The sequence below is a fragment of the Rhinolophus hipposideros genome (assembly GCF_964194185.1).
Source record: "Rhinolophus hipposideros genome assembly, chromosome: 15".
In the NCBI taxonomy this organism is placed as follows: Eukaryota; Metazoa; Chordata; class Mammalia; order Chiroptera; family Rhinolophidae; genus Rhinolophus; species Rhinolophus hipposideros.
The window spans coordinates 39,943,822-39,964,225 of record NC_138061.1 but is presented as its reverse complement, the minus strand read 5'-3'; the positions used below and the strand labels follow the sequence as shown (position 1 = coordinate 39,964,225).

Here is a 20,404-nt window from a genome sequence, read left to right as displayed (position 1 = left end):
GGTGATGCTCTTAGTTCCCTTAGTTCCAAGAGCATTTTGAAGATCTGGACACTCACAAGCATTTGGAAAGAATATTAGTATCAGATTGGTAGGTTAGACGCAAAATTGGTTAAAGTTGTACAGTTTGGACAAAAACTGCAAGTGAACCTGTAACTCCAGTGTCTGGGATCTAACCAACAGTGAATAGCAAAGTCAAACACATTTTCCAAGATAATTAAGCAGTCCTTGGGTGGACCTCTGAAACAATGTCTCAGTGTCACACTGAAAGATCATGTGTTTCCCCTTATTATAGAGGTTTGGGTATTTTTTCTAATTATCTGAAAATAAAAATTTGAGGGTTTTTTGTTGTTATAAATTAACTCATCCGGTTATATAGTTTGGAATAAAAACCACCATTTTAGCTGCTTGTGGGAGTGGAAAGATGAAAAAGGGGGGAAGGGATCTTCTTAATTTAAAATAAGTGTCTTTCACAGATTACTATTCATTTCGTATCAAGGTCAAGCTGGCAGGAGAAATGAACAATGGAAAGAGGGCAGGACAAATATTCCCAGGGTGAAGTAAGGGGCTGACAGCCTTCCCTTCCCCCAAGAGGGCTGCCTTTATTTAAAAGGGATAGTAAGAAGAGGATAAGGGGGGTCAAATATATGGTGATGGAAGGAGAACTGACTCTGCGTGGTGAACACACAATGTGATATATAGATGATGTAATACAGAATTGTACACCTGAAACCTACGTAATTTTACTAACCATTGTCACCCCAATAAATTTAATTTAAAAAATAATAAAAGGGATAGCATTTGTGGATTGGATCGCTCATCCTTTGTAAAGGTGCTTGGGAGCAGAGCTCAGGCGAAGGAAGTCTCACCTCTTGCATGGTCCCCTTCAGTCACCAGTTAGTTAAAGCCTGGAATAAATTCTCCACTCGCCCTGCGTGGGCTCATTCACAGCTCTGTGATCCCGGCCTGGGCGCTTCCTCTTAACGGACTGAAATAACAGATTGCACACAGATTGGGTGTGATGCAGCAAACCCCCCTTCGGAGACTCTTCTTTTCCTGGCCATATAAAACAACACACAAACACAAAAAATTAAAACAAAAAACAGCAGTTATGTCCCCTCCCCCTTTTCGTTCCCTCCCAGCTTTTTTCTTTCTTTCTTTCTTTTTTTTTTTTCTCTGAACGATGGGTGAATCTCTGCGAGCTTCCATCTCCAGAGGGGGTAGCTCTGTAAAATCGGTAGGAGACGTCTGGAAGAAAGCAGTCCTCAGGGATTTCGGTACCTAGGCAGAAACAGTTGGGCTTTCCTATTGCCAGCGCCGGGGGTGGCTGGCACCGAGAGGCCTGGATTAAGCGTGTCCCGGGGCTGGCAAGGTTGGGGTCGCGCGGTAACTCTCCAGGTGCTCCTCGCTGGGATCCCAGGGTCCCGGCCCCCCCGCGTGCCCCGCCCCTCCCAGCTGTGTCCCCGCAGCCTCGCTGGCTGCCGGGCTTTGTGGTTCGCTGTGCGGCTGGGCCCCTGCTGGGGGGTGTCGTTACGAGCATGTGCAGACAGCAGCCCAAGGTAGAGCGAGCGTGCCGGGCGAGCCCTGAGATTGCCTTGCAATGCCATGTTTGTGTGTGTGCTCTAACTCCCCGAGAGCGATCAGGGAGACGGCTCCCACGCCGGGCTTGGCTGATGTTTTCTTGTTTCTGTTTCAGCCTTCAGGATAATTCCTTCAGCAGCACCGCTGTAACCGAGTAAGTGATTTTTGCCATTAAAATAAGACTTGCATGCCTTTCCCTGGAAGCAACTATCATGAAGGTACCCTCTGCCGTCCCCAGCCACTCTTCGTATTAGATGCATTGTCTCATGTAATCTGGGGCTGGGAGGACCGCGCGAGACCTGGGGACTAATGGAGCCCAGATATCTTTACAGGTTGAAATCAGCCTTTTGGCAGCTACGGGAGAGATATTAAAACAGGCTGATTGCTTGCAGAAGCCCAGTGCGCCAATATATGTGTTCTTGGAGCTCAGATTTAAAAAAAAAAAAGAAATCTATTTGACATGTGCTAAAGGAAGCTTTGTTGTATTTTGCCAACATTGGTGTCAGTTTTCATGGAAGGCAATGTATACATTTACAACAAGTAGGAGATGGATGTAAAAGGACTGGAGTTGAATTCCAGCATGTGGTAAACAGGCTAAACTTATCCTCACCCTCTCTTGTCTACAGATTTTTAAGACCCGGTAGAGTAAACTTCTCTTGCGTGCCCTTTGTCATTTTTGTCTTCTGACCTCAAAGATCTGGCTATAGGAGGAATGAGTCATCTTGTCAAATGGTTAAAATGTTGACTGGGGTGAGAAACACCATTTAAACATAGAATAAAGGAATGTAATATTTCACTCAAGGCTAGTAGGCACAGTAGTTTTTATTAGACATTTATAATTCATAGTTTACATTTTTTGTCATCCAGTCCTTAATGTTTTCCTAATACTATATTATACAAATATGTTAAAAATTGATAGTATATTGTGCTGATACTACATGTAAAAAATATATAATTTACATATGTACATATATGTATGGAATAGCTATACTTTAGCAATCTTTCTTTAGGCTAATGTATAATGTTTACTTCTGGGACCTTTTGATAGACGTAAACAGCTTTTTAGGAAAAAAGGATATATAAGGTGTTAGACTTAACTACATCAAGAAAACGCTGCAAGTTTAATAGAGAAAACCCAATAACTGGGGAGCTGTATGATAAAGTTCTCTAAAAGGCAAATAAACATGGAAATAGGTATTTTGTGAGTTTCAAGTCTTACCACTGTCACAATAACAGTGATGGAGGGATAAGATTCTGCATGACTTCTGACGGCCTCTTGTTTCCCACATTCTTTGGATGTGCTGTATATGTTGCTCTCTTAGTGTTGAGCTTTCGGTTCACTTAAGTGGAGCTACTTAAAAACAAACAAACAAACAAACAAACAAACAAGCAAACAAACTATGGTTGATGTTGTTTGGAAGATGCAATATAAAATACTAATTGGGACCTGCATCCTGTTAATGAGATTGCTTGTTAATTGTGCTGCAACTTTGCTTTTTCTAACATCCTGAGAGAGGGGAGAGATGCTTGCCAAAGATGAGGCTGGGACTTCCTGGTTCAGGTGCACAGGTACTGCTCTCCTCTCTTTGCTGCACTTACAGGCAAGCACCGAGTGCTTTCTGGGCCTGCTTCTCCTGAGCTCTGTGTAGCCAAATCGCTAGAGTCAGCCAGAGGCCTTAACAGCTTCAAAATGGAGCCACTTCGTTCCAGGTGTCATACGGACAATTTTTTTTGGTAAACCTTTTATAGTTAAATCCTGGAGAAAGTCTGGTACCTTGTCTTTGGCCACTCCCCAAGGGATGGCATAAGATTCTGTTGTCGTTTTCAAAGAAGTGACAGTGATTTATTTTAAAAAAGCACTGAGTGACAATTCAAATGCCATCTGGCTAATCTAAAAACCCTTAGGAGCATATCTAAAACATACCCAAAGATTCAGAGGTGTAACGCCACACAGACTAGGGTCATTTAAAACGAGTCACTACTAATATAACATTTTTCCCTTCCCTCAGTAATATGAACCGTTTTCCTTAGTTCTCTGGGCATTACCCCAAAGGCAGCAGGACCAGGACGCACTATCCTGATACACAGATAGAAGGTGCTCAATAAATGTGGGGGTGTGACATACATAGAAGAGGCACCTGGGAGTGTATTCAAGTTGTCATTAATACCTTAATTATTAATAATTAATACTATAAATTATGTTATCAGATCGTCTAATCTAATAGGGTTCCACTAGGCCAGCTGGGGTCTTACAAGAGTCATAAGGAAGGGGAATTGGGAGGAAACTCAAGGACAGATTTCATTCTCTTCTCGGTTTTTCCCAGGCCTAGCACTCTCTGTGCAGCTCTGGACCAATTCAGTTTCTTTTTCTCCCCAGTCTTCCAAGATCAGAAAGGCCTTGAACTTCCTTTCTGTATCTACAGTGCTCTTTCATCCATTATTCTTCCACGGTCATTTCCTATGTTGTCCTGCTATTTGAAATGAAGCCTGGCCAGCAGTGAATTCTGGTTTAGTTATCAATGAATTAGTTATCATCTGAAACAATGCTTCTCTGAACCAATTGATCATTGACATCAACTAGGGAAGAGGATCGGGGCTTGGGAAAAATCCAGTTTCCCAGGCTTTATCCCAAAGTGGAATGGGTGATGGTGTTGAAGTTAGCCCAGCGCTGGTCTGGGTTTTGTAAACTTTTATGTCAGTGTTAAACATTTTAGAAGCATACTAGTTATGTGTGGGGGAAGGGCAGTATAGTTTAAAAATTCACATTCCTGAGCCCCACCCTCAAAGAGTTGATCTAGTGGGGCCTGCTATTTCAATCAGGTACTCCAGGTAACACTAATGCAAGTGGTTCTGGGGACACACTTTGAGAAATACCCCAGGATTTCAGGCTGTACCTCTGCAACTTTGCCTTCTGGGAACACTGTACTATAGGGTGAATGACATCCCCGTCTGGGCACAACTACATTTGCTCTAATAACCAGTCTGAGGCTTCTCTTCTCATTTACCCCAAGTCAAACAAAAGAACCTTCCATGGACACTTCTTTCACCATGGTTATTCTAAGAAAGAAGTTATTTTTCCTCTCTTGTGAGCCTCTGGGAATGTCGACTGAAGAGACTTTTTGGTGGGCTTAGTGTGGTGGAGCAGAAACTAAACAGGATTCACGGCTTTACACCTTGGAATCCTGGGCCATTCCTTAGCCTCTTGTGGGAAGGTCATTCCTACTTCACAGCATTGTCAGGCTGAATTGAGATAATGTGGAAGAGAAGGTGAGCTATGAAGTACCATACACTCTTTCTTGTTTGTGGTCAACAGAGGGAGCAAAAGTCTGAATAGAGAAAAAGGTAGCAACCCTGATCATTTCACAAAGAAATGATTGAAAGGACAAATTATCTACATATTATCTAGGCAACCACAAATGAACAACTCTGAGACTTACAATCTAGTAGATGAGAACCTCAAAGGAAGTCATTTAATAGAATTGCTGTTCACATTTGTTGTGTTTTGTTTTTACTGTGAACAACAGTAAGGAAAACACATATATACATGATTTATTTAAATAAGTTTCATGGAATAACACTTAACTCTTTCTACATGGACATTTTCCATTCTATTTCTCTAACAACAATAACAACAAAATGCTGGTAGCTGCTATGTAGTTTCAAGACCCAGTAGTAGGTCACAACTTAACAGTTTGAAAAACATTGCACTGGAAGATGCCCAGCTTTGAATACTTCAGAAGGAGATAATTAAAGAGATTGGTCTTTACATCCCTGTAATGAGCTCTAATGTGGAATAGGATGCCATGCCCAAAACCAGTTGGACACTGGATTTGAACTGATTGTGTTCCAGTAGTGGGGCTATCTAGATAAGGGTTCTCACTGTGGGATCTGGTTTTATAATTGAGCCAGTATTGTACATTTTCAGGGCTGCTGGGCAAGGAATCAGCAGAGCAGTCAGAAAGGAGATGTTAATTGAGTAGAACTTGATGGTCTTCAGCAGAGCAAATGGAAACCCTACTGAATTGAAAGAGCTTGTATACATGTGCCATGTAAGCCATAGGGAGATCTATTTCATTGTTGTATCTGTGAGCTAGGATAATTGGGTTTCCTTTAGTGGGAACTGGAGTTATTCAGTAGGCCTTAAAACTGGATCAGCTAATTAGGTCCAGTCTTGTACTTCAGAAAGCATCTGCAGCTTTGTATGTTCTGGTGCTGAGTTTCCATTTTTAACTAACTGTACTTTGAGAAGAAAGGTTAGTTCTTCTGACCATTTCATTGATATAATAAGAGGAAAAATAAGTTCTTGCCAAATTCCCAAACAATAGGTATTGTTGAGCTCTAGAGTTGAACCTCTGGTTGAACCCTAATTCTTTGAAAGCAACAGTTCTAAATTTCGGTACATTGATTTTTCTACTTAGCTAGGTTACTTTTATTGGGAAACATTTTTATTCACGTTCCAAAGCTCAGATGATCTATTAAGTGAAGGCCTTTAAAGGAGGAGAACAACATGATATTTGTGAATTTAACTTGTTTTCCATGGATGGGCAGAGTGGGTTACTGGCAGTCAAAAATATGAGAAGGCAAGAAATTTAGTTGATTTTGTTAAGAAGAGCATTTTGTTAGTCAAGTGATTTTTTTTTTTTAAACTGCCAGTGGGAACAAATTATTTCAGCAGGTACTGTGGTTCCCCGAAAATAAGACCTAGCCAGACTATCAGCTCTAATGCGTCTTTTGGAGCAAAAATTCATATAAGACTGGGTCTTATTTTAATATAAGACTGGGTATAATATTATATAATATAATATAACATAACATAACATAACATAACATAACATAACATAACATAACAATATAATATAATATAAAATACTGGGTCTTATATGTGACCGGGTCTTATATGACATATAAGACCCGGTCTTATATTAATTTTTGCTCCAAAAGATGCCTTAGAGATGATGGTCCGGCTAGGACTTATTTTCGGGGAAACGCAGTAGAGAGGTCGAGAGTCTGTAGGTGGTCTTTGTTTAATTTCGTACAAAACCATAATTTAAAAGTGATAATAATGGAAGAGGAGGAAGCTTTCATTGATTTGTTCTGTAGATAAATTATACACCATTGTGAGTAAGGAATATTAAAAAAATGTTAAATATTTTGTATAGTATAAATATTATATTATGGTTCTATATATGTATGCAGATATTTATTTATTTTTATCTACTCATTACATTGTGAATCTCTCAAGCAAGCAGGGTCCAGGGCTTTTTCAATTTTGTGTGCTTTCAAAGTACTGCTACTCAAAATGTAGGTCCCCAAATTGTTTATAACTTCTCTGAGACAGAAAAGTATAGAGATAATAAGTAAGCATTTACTAACATTTATTGGAATTTGACATTCCTGTGACATTTTTACAAAACTAACCACAGTGGGTTGGAAATCGAAAATAAACTGGTCAGTCCTGAATCCCGAAGAGTTTGAGAAGCACAACTTGGATGCCTAACACAGTACCTGGAAAGCAATAAATGCTCAATAAATGCTTATTAAATTATTTCAGGGACCAGACTTGCTGAGGGCCAGACTCAATGACTCAATTAAAGTATTCATTGAGTGTATACTCCGGGGTAGCACTGTCGGCACCATGGTAATGTATCTAGAGAAAGAAATTAATGGTTATTTCTTTTCATGGAATTAACAAATAATTGAAAAGATCTGAGAGGTACAAAGGAATGACATAGCAGTGTGAGGCAAGGTATAATTGGTTACCAAAACCTCAGAATGAAGAGTAAACATTTATGTATTAGGGTTAAAGTAGGAACGTGGCATGTGGGTGAATTTAACTGGCAAGTTTCACGGAGCTTGTGAGACTTGACCTGGGCAGCGATGGATGAGTGGGAGTTAAAGATGAAAAAAGCATTTCAGACTGGAGTGTGGTGGAGTCAGGTGAGGTGAGAATGGCTGAGAATAGGAACAAAAGGTTCCCTTCTACACTAGACTGAGGGAATAGTTCTACTGTAGATTCCCTTAGGCAGTGTGGAGCACTGTAGATTTTTCATTATGGAAGAGCCAAGAAATTTTCACAGGGTTATTCCAGAAGTTTTATTAAAAGGAAGATGGTCAAGAAAATCTAGAGGACAATGGAGTATGCCAAACGGAATGTAGTGTGGTTTGGGACTGCCTGGGGCAGAGGAAATGCCAAGGTGGAGTCTCTTTTGAGCCATCAATCTTGGTGTTAGGTGTCCCTTCACCTGCTGTGAATAATTAGGTCTTTGCTAAAAGCTTGTTAGGCTTAGGTGAGGCAGAGCAGTGGGAAAAAAGGAGTTTGCCTCTGGTTCTGAGCTTTTAAACTCACATGAAACAACAACATTGATATAACAAGAGGTAGACATGTCATTACTGGTAGACATGTCGGGAATCAGAGCTGGTTTAGGGGAACAGTGAAAACTATTCTCTTTTTAGTTTACTGTGGGAATCTTAACATACTCCTAGACTATTGCTGCTTCTACTGCTGCAGACAGTTGGATCTGATGTGGTTTTGTTTCTTTTTCCCAGGTGTGAGGAAGACACAGTCTCTCTACATGAAGATCAGACTGATTGCTCCAGTCTCAGGTATGTCCCAACATTGCTTGGGTCTTAATTATGACAGGCAGGAAACATCTGGATCTGGTGTCTTTAGTCTCTTCTTTGAATTCTAATAATTTGTTCTCATGTCTTACTTCTTCTAATAGATGATCAGCTCTTGAAGGAAGTATTGTCTAATCCACTTTTGGATACCCACTCCTAGCATTCAGGACAGTGTCTTTTATATGGGGAAGGCTCAATAAATACCTATTGAATTAAACATTGAGATATGCCTATCTCAATGTTCTCATCATAAATCCTAAGGAAGAGATTCAGTATTTATTCACCAAACATGTCATTGAGTATCTGAACTACGGTGTTCATCAAGGTGTTCATGGTACAATGGAAAACCTTCAGGGTTAACCATTTCTTCCATGTTTGCTTTGTTTTGAGCACTTTCACGTACATAGATTATTGTATAATCTAAACAACTGAAAGGAGACTGATGTTTCCCTCCTCATCCTATAGATGGAGAAACGGAGGCTCAGAGGGATTATAATTTGTTCAGTATAATGCAGCCACCATGAGGCAGAATTTGGACTCAGGTCTCTCTGTCTCAGAAGTCCTCTTGTTGGATAATATACATTGGTTGAAGGCCTATTTTGTGTGCCAGAAACCAGTCAAGATATGGAAGAGAGAAAGACAAAGCAATCCCTGCTCCCAAGAATTCAGTCCACTGGAGGACGTAGATGAGAATATAGATGACGATGCTATAGTGTATTAAATGCTATTTTACTAGAAGTACACAGAGGGTTCACTTAGAAAGACAGAATAGTCCAGAGAGTTTTCTGGGATGGAATCCTGAAGAAAATTACACTTGGTGCGTGACACTTTTTTTTTTTTTTGTAGCTATAAGGCCCAGAAAAAGATGATGCCACTAAGCAGAGGGAGCAACTTACTAGAAACCCAACAGAGGGTAGAGAAATTGTTCAAGTTGAAGGAACAGTAAGCAGTTCAGGATGGCAGGAATCCTGAAAGCTAAGTGGGAGTGAGGAGGCCGGGAGTGGTAAGAAAGGAAGCTCCAGAAATAAACAAAGACCCAATTTCAGAGGGTTTGTGTATCTTGCTAAGAAGTTTGGTTTGTATCCTGGAGGTAAGGGAAGACTAAAAAGAACCCTCAGTTTTTTCTTTGCAAATAACCATTTGCCTAAGTCTCTGTGAGAGTCAAATATTCGGCTGTGGCCTGGAGCCAGCTTTCTATGGTAGGCATTTCACAGAGACTGTATTTATTAGGTTGGTGCAAAAATAATTGCAGTTTTTGCAATTATTTGTAGTGTTTTTTTATTTTGTATTATATTGTAACGCAATTACTTTTGCACCAACCTAATATTATGTCTGAAAGGTGGAAATAACGTCCTTCTTATGGCTGAGGGTCAAAGAAGTGACGTGGTGTGGTCCAGGCTACACAACTAATAAGAGGGAAGATCTTTCAGACTGTTGTTCTTTTCAGAACACTGTGCTCATTCTCAGTTATGATTGATCCTGATAAGCAGTGGCATAAATTACATAACCTGTACTATTTGTGAGTTCTGAGGGACCAGTAATAGAAATATATTTCTAAAGATGACTTTTATATTTAGGTTTTATATTTGTCTAATGAAAGAAAGATATTTTTTCCTCACCCCCACTCACCTTTTTCGCTTTTCAAGTCAAGGAGGTAAATGAGATGACATGAATAAATTTTGGGCACCTTTAAAATATGGTATAAAAACAAAGTCCAGGTATTATTTAAGGAATGAATCTATCAAAAGAGTCATTTTAGATATGAAAAATCACTCTTTTTTCTTATTCTTGAGTGTTCTATAATCTTTCTTGAACGAGAAACATTTAGGTTATTGTAAAGTCAGCTCTTCCTTTTGTTTCTCACCTAAGGACACAGAATATGTGGATGAGTATTATTTGTTTCTAGTGAGATGTAGGGGAGAAAAACTTTTTCCTTCTTCCTTTCTGGGTTCTTTGACTGGTCTAATAATTAAAGAGACATAAGATAGATTAACAGGAGAAAATCAAATTTAATTTTGTGTATATGGGAGCTTCAAAGATATAAGACTCTTCAGCAGTCAGGTAATGGAGGCATGAATGCTATTCTGAGCTAAAGAGAAGGGGTAGGGTTCTGGGTTGTCAAAGGGGAGGAAGACAAGTCCCAGGAAGATGACAAGAGCAGCTGTTTAGTGAACAAATGTTTGCCAGGCCATGCAGATAAGTCTTTCTGATATAAAAAGTCATCTTTCGTATTAGCTCTCTCCTTGTACAGGCCCCTTATATAAATTCTTTTAGGCATAAACCAGTCAAGATACGAAGTAGAGAAAGACAAAGGGGGTGGGGTATAAAGCTCTTCTTGAGTCTGTTGGGCCTTGATTATCTTCAGTTTGAAATAATCCACATGCCAAAGTGGTGTATTATAGGATGATGTATTCTGCTCTCCCTCAGAAAAGCATTTTAAATGAACTAGTGTAGTTCCATCTCATGGTTTGATACTGGTTTCCAAACCCATTAGAAACCCATTAGTGACACATTTTTTTTCTTTTTCTTTTTTTTTTTACTTATGAGTGATCTTAAGGGATAATACTAACCAGTGTCACTGGCATTGATTCTTTCCCGCAGGTACTAACATTGAAAAATTATTTCACTTGTTGGGTTCTCCTTAGCCAGATAGCACTAAGTTTGTCCTGAGGCTTAAGTTTCACTGTTCACATACTTATATTTCCACACCTTGCCCACCTGCTCCTGATCATGTTCCAGACCTCCAATCCTGATGTTTGCTTTGATTTTTTCCTAAAGACTAACTGGAGCTCATCCTCCCAACATCAGTTTAGTGAATTTAACCTCTTTTTTGGGGAGGGGGATAGAAGACATTTTGAGCAGTGGGGTGGAAATCCTTCCTTTTCTGTTCTTGTCTCTTGGTTTTATGTGTCCTTGAGTCATGAGGAATTGCTTCCTAGCTAACATTGCCAAAATCTCTTTCATAGGTATTTTTGGTCAGGGAGCAGTAGGGATAAACACCATCTGGGGCAAGTGGCCACTCTTAATCTAGTACCAGATGGTTGCCAGTGGGTTAAGGATGATGGTTTTGATTGTATGTAGAGAATGCCCTGTTTGGTTATGTCCGTGGTGTTTGCTGGATTGTTAGCAACATAAGAAAATAAAATGCAGCTGGATTTAACAGGGATAAGTGACTTCAAATAAGAGTGTTATTAGGTCACCATTTTTGAGGAAATTGAAACCGTGGGGGCAATATTGTATTGAATTTGATTGGTGAGTGAAAATTAAATGTGCCATCCCAGCACGGATGTATAAAGGTAACACCAGCCCATTCCATCTTCGGCAATTCCACACTGATAGAACGCAGACAATGGGATCTCTGACACTGCATTGAGAATGTTGTTGGCTTGAGATGGCTTGTTTGGATAAAATTTGACCCTTGTCTTATATTTTATCTGGTAGCATGCATCCTATTAAAATAGACCCCATTAAACTAGCTGCTTCTGAAAGTTATCGGGAGATGATTACAGACTCCTCAGTGAGGGGAAAGCATCATGCCTGAACCAAGGGCACATGCATGAGAGACTGGAGACATATCTGATCACTCCAGGTCTGGGTGAATTAGCCCTTCTATTAGGCACTTTATTTAATCTCTGGGTTTTAGAGTCTTAATCTATAAAGTTGGGATGACAACATCTAACCTGAGTATTTCACGTTATTATTGTGAGAGAAAAATATGTGTGTGATAGTATCGTGCAGTGACAAAATTGAAAACAAACATGATAGTATGTGCAAAGTTACAACTGCAAAAGTCTGTGTTCGTTAGCAAAGACTGGAAGGGAATGTGGAGTCGTCCAAACAGGGAAATTCACATTTTTAACGTTCTTGTTCCTGTGAAATCCTGTAAGTGGAAACTAACACTGTTGCTAGGTTCCCTATAAATAGAGCAGCAGTGGGTATCCCTAGCCCCTCTTTCCTGCAGCAGTGTATTACTTCTTGAGGTGCTTTCTAAATTGAGTCTTTCCTGTTTTAGAGATGAAGACAATAAAGAAAATTACCCCGACGCCGGGGCTCTCCTAGAGGAGCCCGCGCCCTCCCGCGAGCCGCAGCATGTAGAGCTGGTGGACTGCGTGCTGCGGCCAAGCATGGGCAACTTCAAGTCCAGGAAGCCCAAGTCCATCTTCAAAGCAGACAACGGGAGGAGTCACGGAGACAGTCAGGTAGTGGGTCCACTCCTCAGGCCTTTGCCAATTTGGGTGCTTCTCAGGCGAGGGCACAGTTCTGGCAGATGGTTTGAGTGGGTTATTTTGCAGGTGGCGATTAGCCTGACTTGTCATTGCGTGTATCTCCCGCCTGAAACACGTGGGTGCTCTTGTTTGTTGATAGTGCAGTGCTCTGGGCAGGCTAATAATTTAGTACCTATTCAGAGTGATATTCTTAAATACTATATCTTGACATCGATTTAGAGAAGCTTCCTCGCTCTTTGTGGGTGAGGGTGGAGGAGGATCTCTTATTGTCTAATTTATCCAGGGCATGCATTTCTTGTCCCAAACTTGGAGATTCTTCTCAGCAAATCAAAAGTCGCTGGTTTACCTGGAGCTATTCTCTGAGGCTACAGTTTAGCAGCCTTGAATAAACACTCAAATGTGTCTCTGCGTGTGTGTGTGTGTGTGTGTGTGTGTGTGTGTGTGTACTATCTAGTTTTTGAGGTCGATAAGTAAATGAATGAATGACACAGCTTTCCGACTTGATTTGGGTAATACATTTATATTTTAGTCATTTTCCCCCACTTTTTCTAGTTGTAGATGGATATGACAAAGAATGTGGTTTTTCAAAAATCTTAAAAACCCCTCAAATAATTTATGATGCTTTTAAAAGAGATTACATGAATATAATCCACTTTAATCTTACTAGGAGGTCAGTGGTTACACTAATGAGATTATACTTGTCATGCATTTAACACAGTGCTTGGAACCTAGATGCTCCATTAATGTTGACTTTGCTTTTTTGTTAACACTTAACCGTTAACCTTAAAGGTAATGTGGGAGGCTCTAAGTGCAATAGATTAATTATATAATAACTTTAAGTCCAGTCCTATTAGCAAATGGGAATCAGGTGACCTTCCTGTTGAATGACTTTGGCTCGACAGTTTATTTGACCTTGTAGTTTCTTATTTGCCTTGTGATTTTTATCCCTTTTCTTTCTTGGCATTATGGTCTTTTATTTGGTCATAATTTTATGGTGAGAGGTAAATGCCTTTTGCATTCATGAAGTTGTGTTGTGATTATCTTAAATCGAATTGAGTTGCAGAGAGGGGTGAGTGTAAAATAGCATTTGAATTATGATAAACTAGAGACCCTGCCTGTTACTGAATACACCCAGCACTTGTTTGATTAGGAATGTGGTGCTGGGGAGGAGACACACAGGTAACCAAAAAGCTGCCTGCAGAGTCTGACTGATCCCTGGGAGGCTCTCACCTTGAATCTCCTACTGAGGGTCACCTGTGACATTGTGGGCTTTGGATGACCAGACATCTCTCCTAGAGTGCCCTGTTTCTTGTCATCCTGTAATTTGGCTTCACAGAAGTTGCACAGCCATCACTTATAATAAGGTACTAATGGGGGATGTAATTCTACAGGGAAGATTTTGGGAGAGAGATACAGTTGTATAGTCTTTACTTATAATACGACATTAGAATCCTGGACTGCAGGTAAAATTTCCATTTCATTCCTAACATCTCTGCCTACACAATGAGATTTTACCCCCCCAATGACTAAGAGAACTTTGATATTATTTTAGCTCTTCCATATTTGGGAAAAATTTGAAACATATTTCATTCTTCCTCTTTTCTTGGGGGAGGAATAATGAACATTGGTTGAGTACTGACCAAGAACTAAGCATCTATAAATAATATTATTAATAAAATCAGCTAACACTATTTGAGCATTTACTGTGTTTCAGGCAAGGACCATGTTTTACCACAATCCCATGGAATTAATATTATTATCTTTTTGTACAAATGGTAAAACTAAGGATTAGGGGAATTACATGTCTATAATCAGTTTAGAAGAACTTGAGCAGAATGTCTTTTTCATAAAAGCACAGTATTTCTAAAAAGAGGTTAAGAGGTACCCAGATCTTCCAACTGTGAGTCTATGATTAACCTACCCCTTTATACTATTCACACCTTAATGTTTATATTTTTTATTATTTTTTTATTTATGGAGATCTTTTATTTGTTGCACTCTTTTAAAATGTATATTTAAAAAATTTCCAATTACAGTTGACATACAACATTACACGAGTTTTGGGTATACGACATAGTGATTAAACATTTATATAACTTAGAAAGTGATCACCAGAACAAGCCTAGTACCCATTACAGTCACATAGTTACTATAATATTATTGACTATGTTCCCTGTGCTGTATTTTACATCCCCATGACTATTTTTTATAACTGCCCATTTGCACATCTTAATCCTTTCCTATTTTTTCACCCTTTCTCCCCAGCACCCCTCCCATCTAGCAACCGTCAAAATGTTCTCTGTATCTATGAGTTTGTTTCTGTTTTGTTTGTTCATTTATTTTGTTTTCTGGATTCCACATGTAAGTGAAGTTGTACGGTATTTCTCTTTGCTGTCTGACTTATTCACTTAGCATAATACCCTCTAGTTCGATCCATGTTGTTGTAAATGGCAAGAGTTCATTCTTTTTTAAGGCTGAGTAATATTCTATTGTGTAGATGCGTCACATTTTCTTTATCGATTTATCTATCAGTGGACACTTAGGTTGCTTCCATATCTTGGCTATTGTAAATAATTCTTCAGTGAACATAGGGGTGCATATGTCTTTTCAAATTAGTGTTTTGGGTTTCTTTGGATAAATAGAATCACACTTTAATTTTTATGTAAAACCTACGATTTCCCCCAGGAATTAATTTTTTTCCTTTGGTGATACATTGTGTTGCTAAGCAGTAATTATTTAAAAAGGATTACTCTGAGAGAATTTTATAAGTGTATTTTTCTTCTCTTCATGAAAGCTTTGTGATACTGGTCACTAATGCTAGATAAATGCTTGAGTGAATGTTAGCTCCACTAGGATGTAAGTTCCTTGAGGTCAGTGATTCAGTCCTTGTGTATCTTTGGAGCTCTAGCACTCAGGAGTCACTCAGTATTATTTGTTAAATGGCTCAAAACTGCAAAGATATATATATATATATATATATATATATATATGATTGGTATCATTTTTAGGGGTAAAATGTAAGCATATCTCTATTCAGTTGTGAAACATTATATTTTAAAAAAGGACATAATCATGACTCTCATCATACAGACATGAAATAAAGACATAATTGATTTTATTTAAATAATTAATTAATGAGGGAATGAATAAGATATTACAACCAGTTCAAAAGAGATGCAAAGTATCATGCATTTAGGGTTTGACAAGGAATGCTGAAATAAATTTACAAATGGACACAAAATTGGCAAAACTTGGAATATCCATAGGGTGATAATCAGTTAGTTTCCCTTGGACACAATTTGCATTTCTGTGGAGAGGAATTATTTACACTGCCATCAATTTCTACAGGATAGCCTTGTAAAAAAGCCTAGTTATAGACAAACAAAAGCAGAGGTTATCCAGGTGGATGAGCTAGCCAAGACATCCACTAAATTTCAAAGTCTCTCATAATTTTTCCTTATAGATTATAGATTATTGAATATATGCAAACAATCCTATTGCCATGAAAAGGAAGGACAGTTGGTATGAGTTTTTGAACTCAAGGGGTCTGTGAGATGCAGATATCATTTTAAAAATGTTTATGTTTGTTTTCATAAAGAGAATGGTTTTGAAATGTAGGTTTTATTATTAGTATTCAGGTATAGTGAGTCTGACAGATCAACACATGACTGCCATTGGAAAAGATTCCTGCACGCCGTGCCATGCAGGGTCACACAGGGAATACCAGGGTTAGCCAGGAGACAGAAGAGGGGAGGGGAAAGCAAGAACAGAAGCCATTGTTGTGGCTTCCACAGGCAAGGCAAACAGAGTAAGTAGCCTTAGGATTGGCTAGTTTGAATAATTTCAGTGGACTCGAAGGTATGGGGTTGTCTCTAGTCTGGTACCTGGCTCTGGGACGATTAGGGCTGAGAAATGTTGCCTCCTGGAGTGTTTAAGTCAGATAAAGAAGGTGATTCTGAGTATGGCACTGGGTGGTTCGTTTGCATATGAAAGGCAGGCTCCTGGGCAAGTCTTTTGTTATGTTTCCTAAGCATTGGGTAGCCCTGAGAGAGGCAGTCTCTCCCCAGTCAGTCAGGGAGGCGCCAGATGTCAAAGCATTAAAAATGGAGAAAATAATAAAATATAGTTAACACAAGAATCTACTAAATTGTAAGGGTTACAGATAGTTGAAGTAGAAAGAGAACTTTCTTATAAATCCAGTAATGAATTCGAGCATTAAAACAACATTTTCAACAAATAACCACAGTAAAATTTCCCTTATGAGTCCATTCAGTGCTATGTAATTCATTCTTGTTCCACTTAATCTTGGGTTAGCAGTAGCATGAAGCCGTCTGATTCTGGGCTAAAATTCTGTAAATTCTCAGCCCATTGGTATCATCAGACGCCTATGCCCAGAATCTCTTCTTTGAAATATCAGTTGTTTAATGTTCCTGGTATTTTACCAAGGGACTCTAGAGAGTACTCTTCTTTGTTGAAGACACAAATTCTGGTCTGAAACTGATAGTAGAAACTTCACTCAGGCATCTGAGGAAAACAAACATGTATAGATGACAGAAATGGAAAGTGGTTGTGGTTAATTTACTACTAATACTTTTCAAATGTGAAGAAGTCTGATGAGAGTTCATAATAAAAATAATGTATAATGTGAAATGCAAAACAATATAATACAATTATTCCCCTCAAATTAAAAAGTCTCAAAGGGTTACACATAAGCCTATTTTCAAAGAAGTCAGGGAATTTATTGCTGATTTTACAAAAATGGACAAATATAATTTTTACAGATGAAAAACATCTCAAGATAGAACATAAAAATCCTAAATGAACATGCCAAGAATATCAAGTAAAAAATTCATTAAGTCTGGTAGAGGTCCTAGACATTTTTATTAAATTCTATAGGTAAGTCTGATGTGCATCTCTGATTGAAAACCATGGGCCTGGATGATACTAGATTCAGATGCAAGAAGTAAGGCTATGGTCAAGTCAACATTTTAGATAATAATCCCAACGATTACTGAAAATGCTGTAGTGTTTTTATATAATATCCTTAATTAAGCAAAGCTCCACAAGGACTGGAACACATATCGTGAAGATGATAGAACTATTTCATAAGAGTTTTGGTCACTGGCTAAATGTCATATTAGCTAGGTTTACCATGCCCTATGGTAAAGAGAGTGGTTCTATTTGTGAAGGTGGATTTATCTAGGGAACTTGATCTTATGCAAATCCTGCCTGATACTTCTTGCCATCATCCAGACACAGTTCTAACTGGTTTGTTATGAGATTACCATTCCCCAGAAGCACCTTTGAAAAACCTATGGGTATAACCTTTATGAACTTAAAAACAACCCTCTTGGAAGCTGAAGGGCACCATTGTAAGAGTTTAGCTATTGCCATTTCCGGTTTCTCTTGTCACAAAGTTTGTGTTCAGAACCCCAGAATGGATCTTCAGTCTGATCCTAACTAGGTTGGAAAGTGAGAAGAGGCCAGATAGCAACCGTTTAAGTTTCTATCATTCTTATTTTTCTGATCACCCGAAAATCAGAACATCAGAAATTTCACTTTTGGAGAGTCAGATTCAAATCTTACTTCAAGCAACTTTTTAAAAAAAAATCTTGATCTTAACCATGTCTCTGGGAAGGAACCATAAGTAGAGTAGCGGAATCTGAGTTTTTGTGTGCACGTTGGATGACTGATTCTAGTTGTACATCCACCATGAATGATTTAAAAGAGGAGGGCTTTTGGGGTATTTGCTGATCTCATAGAAGTCCAGGAACTAGGAAGGCAATGCGAGAACGTCCTCAAAGAAATTAAGAGATTTGGAATAAGGAGTATGTTTATTTGAACCAGAAACAATTGTAGTTTTCCTTTGTGCTTGTTTGTCCCTAGCTTCCTTAGACAATGGGCTTTGCAGAAGAATGGTTTGGATAAGGACCATTTAGTGACTTGTCTCCTGAAGAGTCAGGTTTTATAGATGCTAATACTAGAGTGCATTGATATGATGAACTTGAAGTTAAAGCAAGACTTGTGAGTTTATACTAAGCAGAAACTCCTTGTCAAAGCAGAACCAATAACAGTTTGCTGCTTTCTGAAGTGTCTTATTGTACAGCAAACAATCTTTCTAGGGAAGAGAACTGACTGAAGGCAATAGATTACAGATGTTGCAATATTCTGTGAAAACATACACAAAATATGGGGGATGGGTGAAATTGGATGACGGTGATAAAAAGGTACAAACTTCCAGATATAAAATAAGTAAGTCCTGGGGATGTAATGTACAGCTTGGTGACTATAGTTTAAAACACTGTATTGTATATTTGAAAGGTGCTAAGGGAGTAGATCTTAAAGATTCTCATCACAAGAGAAAAAAATTTGTAACTGTGTAATGATGATGGTAACTAAACTTATTGTGGTGATCATTCACAATATATACACATAGCAAATCATTATGTTGCACACCTGAGACTAATATAATGTTATATTCAATTATGTCTCAATAAAAAATGTATGTGTGCCTTGTCATATCTCATTACGATTAACAGCGAGATCTGGAGGTTTCCTCTCTCCCGTTTAGAATATGTGGGTAATTCTTCGTCTCGTAAAACTTTGGGGTTGATTGACTGTAAGACTCCCTGCTGTACACATATTTTCTATCTATTTATTGTATGTGTCCACCATTAGTCTTTCTTGTTCTTGGTACAGTTTCTACCTTTTCCCAGAACTATTTGTCTTACATTAATTTATTGTATTCACCCTCTTCTGATTATACAATAAAAATGATGTATAAACTTACTATTTAATTTAAAAATCCTATTCATTGATATCCCCCTACTAATTAAAATAACATAGCCTGGTTAAAAAAAGATAAAAGATGATATATGTTGTAATATTTTGTGAAAATTTAAGGTGATTCTGTATTATTGTAGTATTAATCCCTAACAACCTGATTTGGAGATGATTCACTTGACTAACAGAACCAACCTCCTGTATTGGGCCCACTCGCCAGAGGATGTTTAGAATTAGCATTGGTAAGATCAAGTTTTACCATCTTCACTCCCTAGCATCTGGCATCAGCCTATGCACTTTTCCTTCTGTCCTCCCCTCTGGTGGCTATTTTAGCAGGAGACAAAAAGTAGGAGGCTATCTAGAGAGACTTTCTGCAGTGAGCTGTGTTCTGTGATGCTGCTGCTAATCCATTTCCTTGGGGAGACCAGCTGTTTGGTCTGGTGTATATCAGCATTAGGTTTCTTCCATTTGGCTCTAATAGATGTGTTAGGAGGCTGGAAAGGAATCCAGGTCTGATTATGAAATATACATTTTTATCTTTCTGCAGAAGTAAAAACCCCCTAAACACTTTTTAGACACAATAACTTAACTATGAAGTGTTTACTATATTTCTGTTTTTGGCAGGTTCTAATTTGTATAAGAATAATTTTTATTCTGTGTTAGACTCTGAATTAGAAGAAAGACAATAGTTAATTCCCGGTCATATTTTCTTCAAAAAGGAGCTAAGATTTTGTTCCCAATTATAAACTTACTTTATATACATTTTTCTTAATATATTACTGAACTACTGAGCAAGTACAACTGGTAAAAACAAGAAAATCACTACAGCTGAATGACTTTGAAATTGAGAGCCCTGGAAAGCTAAAATGAACTTCAAATAGAATTTCACTTGGTTTTCAGTGAGAGGAAGACTTTTAGGTTCTGAATATGCCTGTAAGGGCTTGCTTCTTGCCGTGTGTCAAGAGCATGAAGTCACTGTGATTCTAACAATTGGTTTTAGTTAGTGTGGGGACAGAGCCCCACAAAGCAGTTTCCAGGCTCTCGGCCTTATGTGGAGAGGCGCTGGCTCGGATAGTGGATGGCCGTCAGCTGTGGCTGGTTGGCCATCAGCTGTAGCCATTGAGCCATTGGCCACTGATATAACTGCCGCGGCTACGGAAGGGAGCCGAGGAGAGTGAAGGAGGAGACTGAAGGAGAGT

The 20,404-nt window shown here is 38.7% G+C and overlaps 1 protein-coding gene across 7 annotated transcripts in view; it reads left to right on the top strand.

The window, feature by feature from the left end:
* The first annotated feature begins 1,180 nt into the window (after positions 1–1,180).
* The window catches only part of FAM13C (family with sequence similarity 13 member C), a 110,551-nt gene continuing 91,327 nt past the window's right edge, over positions 1,181–20,404 (top strand). For 2 of the 7 annotated variants that reach the window (XM_081073595.1, XM_081073594.1), the window contains exons 1-3: positions 1,560–1,732; positions 8,125–8,181; positions 12,209–12,395. In XM_081073595.1, coding sequence (XP_080929721.1) covers positions 1,671–1,732; positions 8,125–8,181; positions 12,209–12,395 — 306 coding nt within the window. In that variant the 5' untranslated portion in view covers positions 1,560–1,670. The other 5 variants (XM_081073596.1, XM_081073600.1, XM_081073599.1 and 2 more) reach the window with 5 other exon arrangements.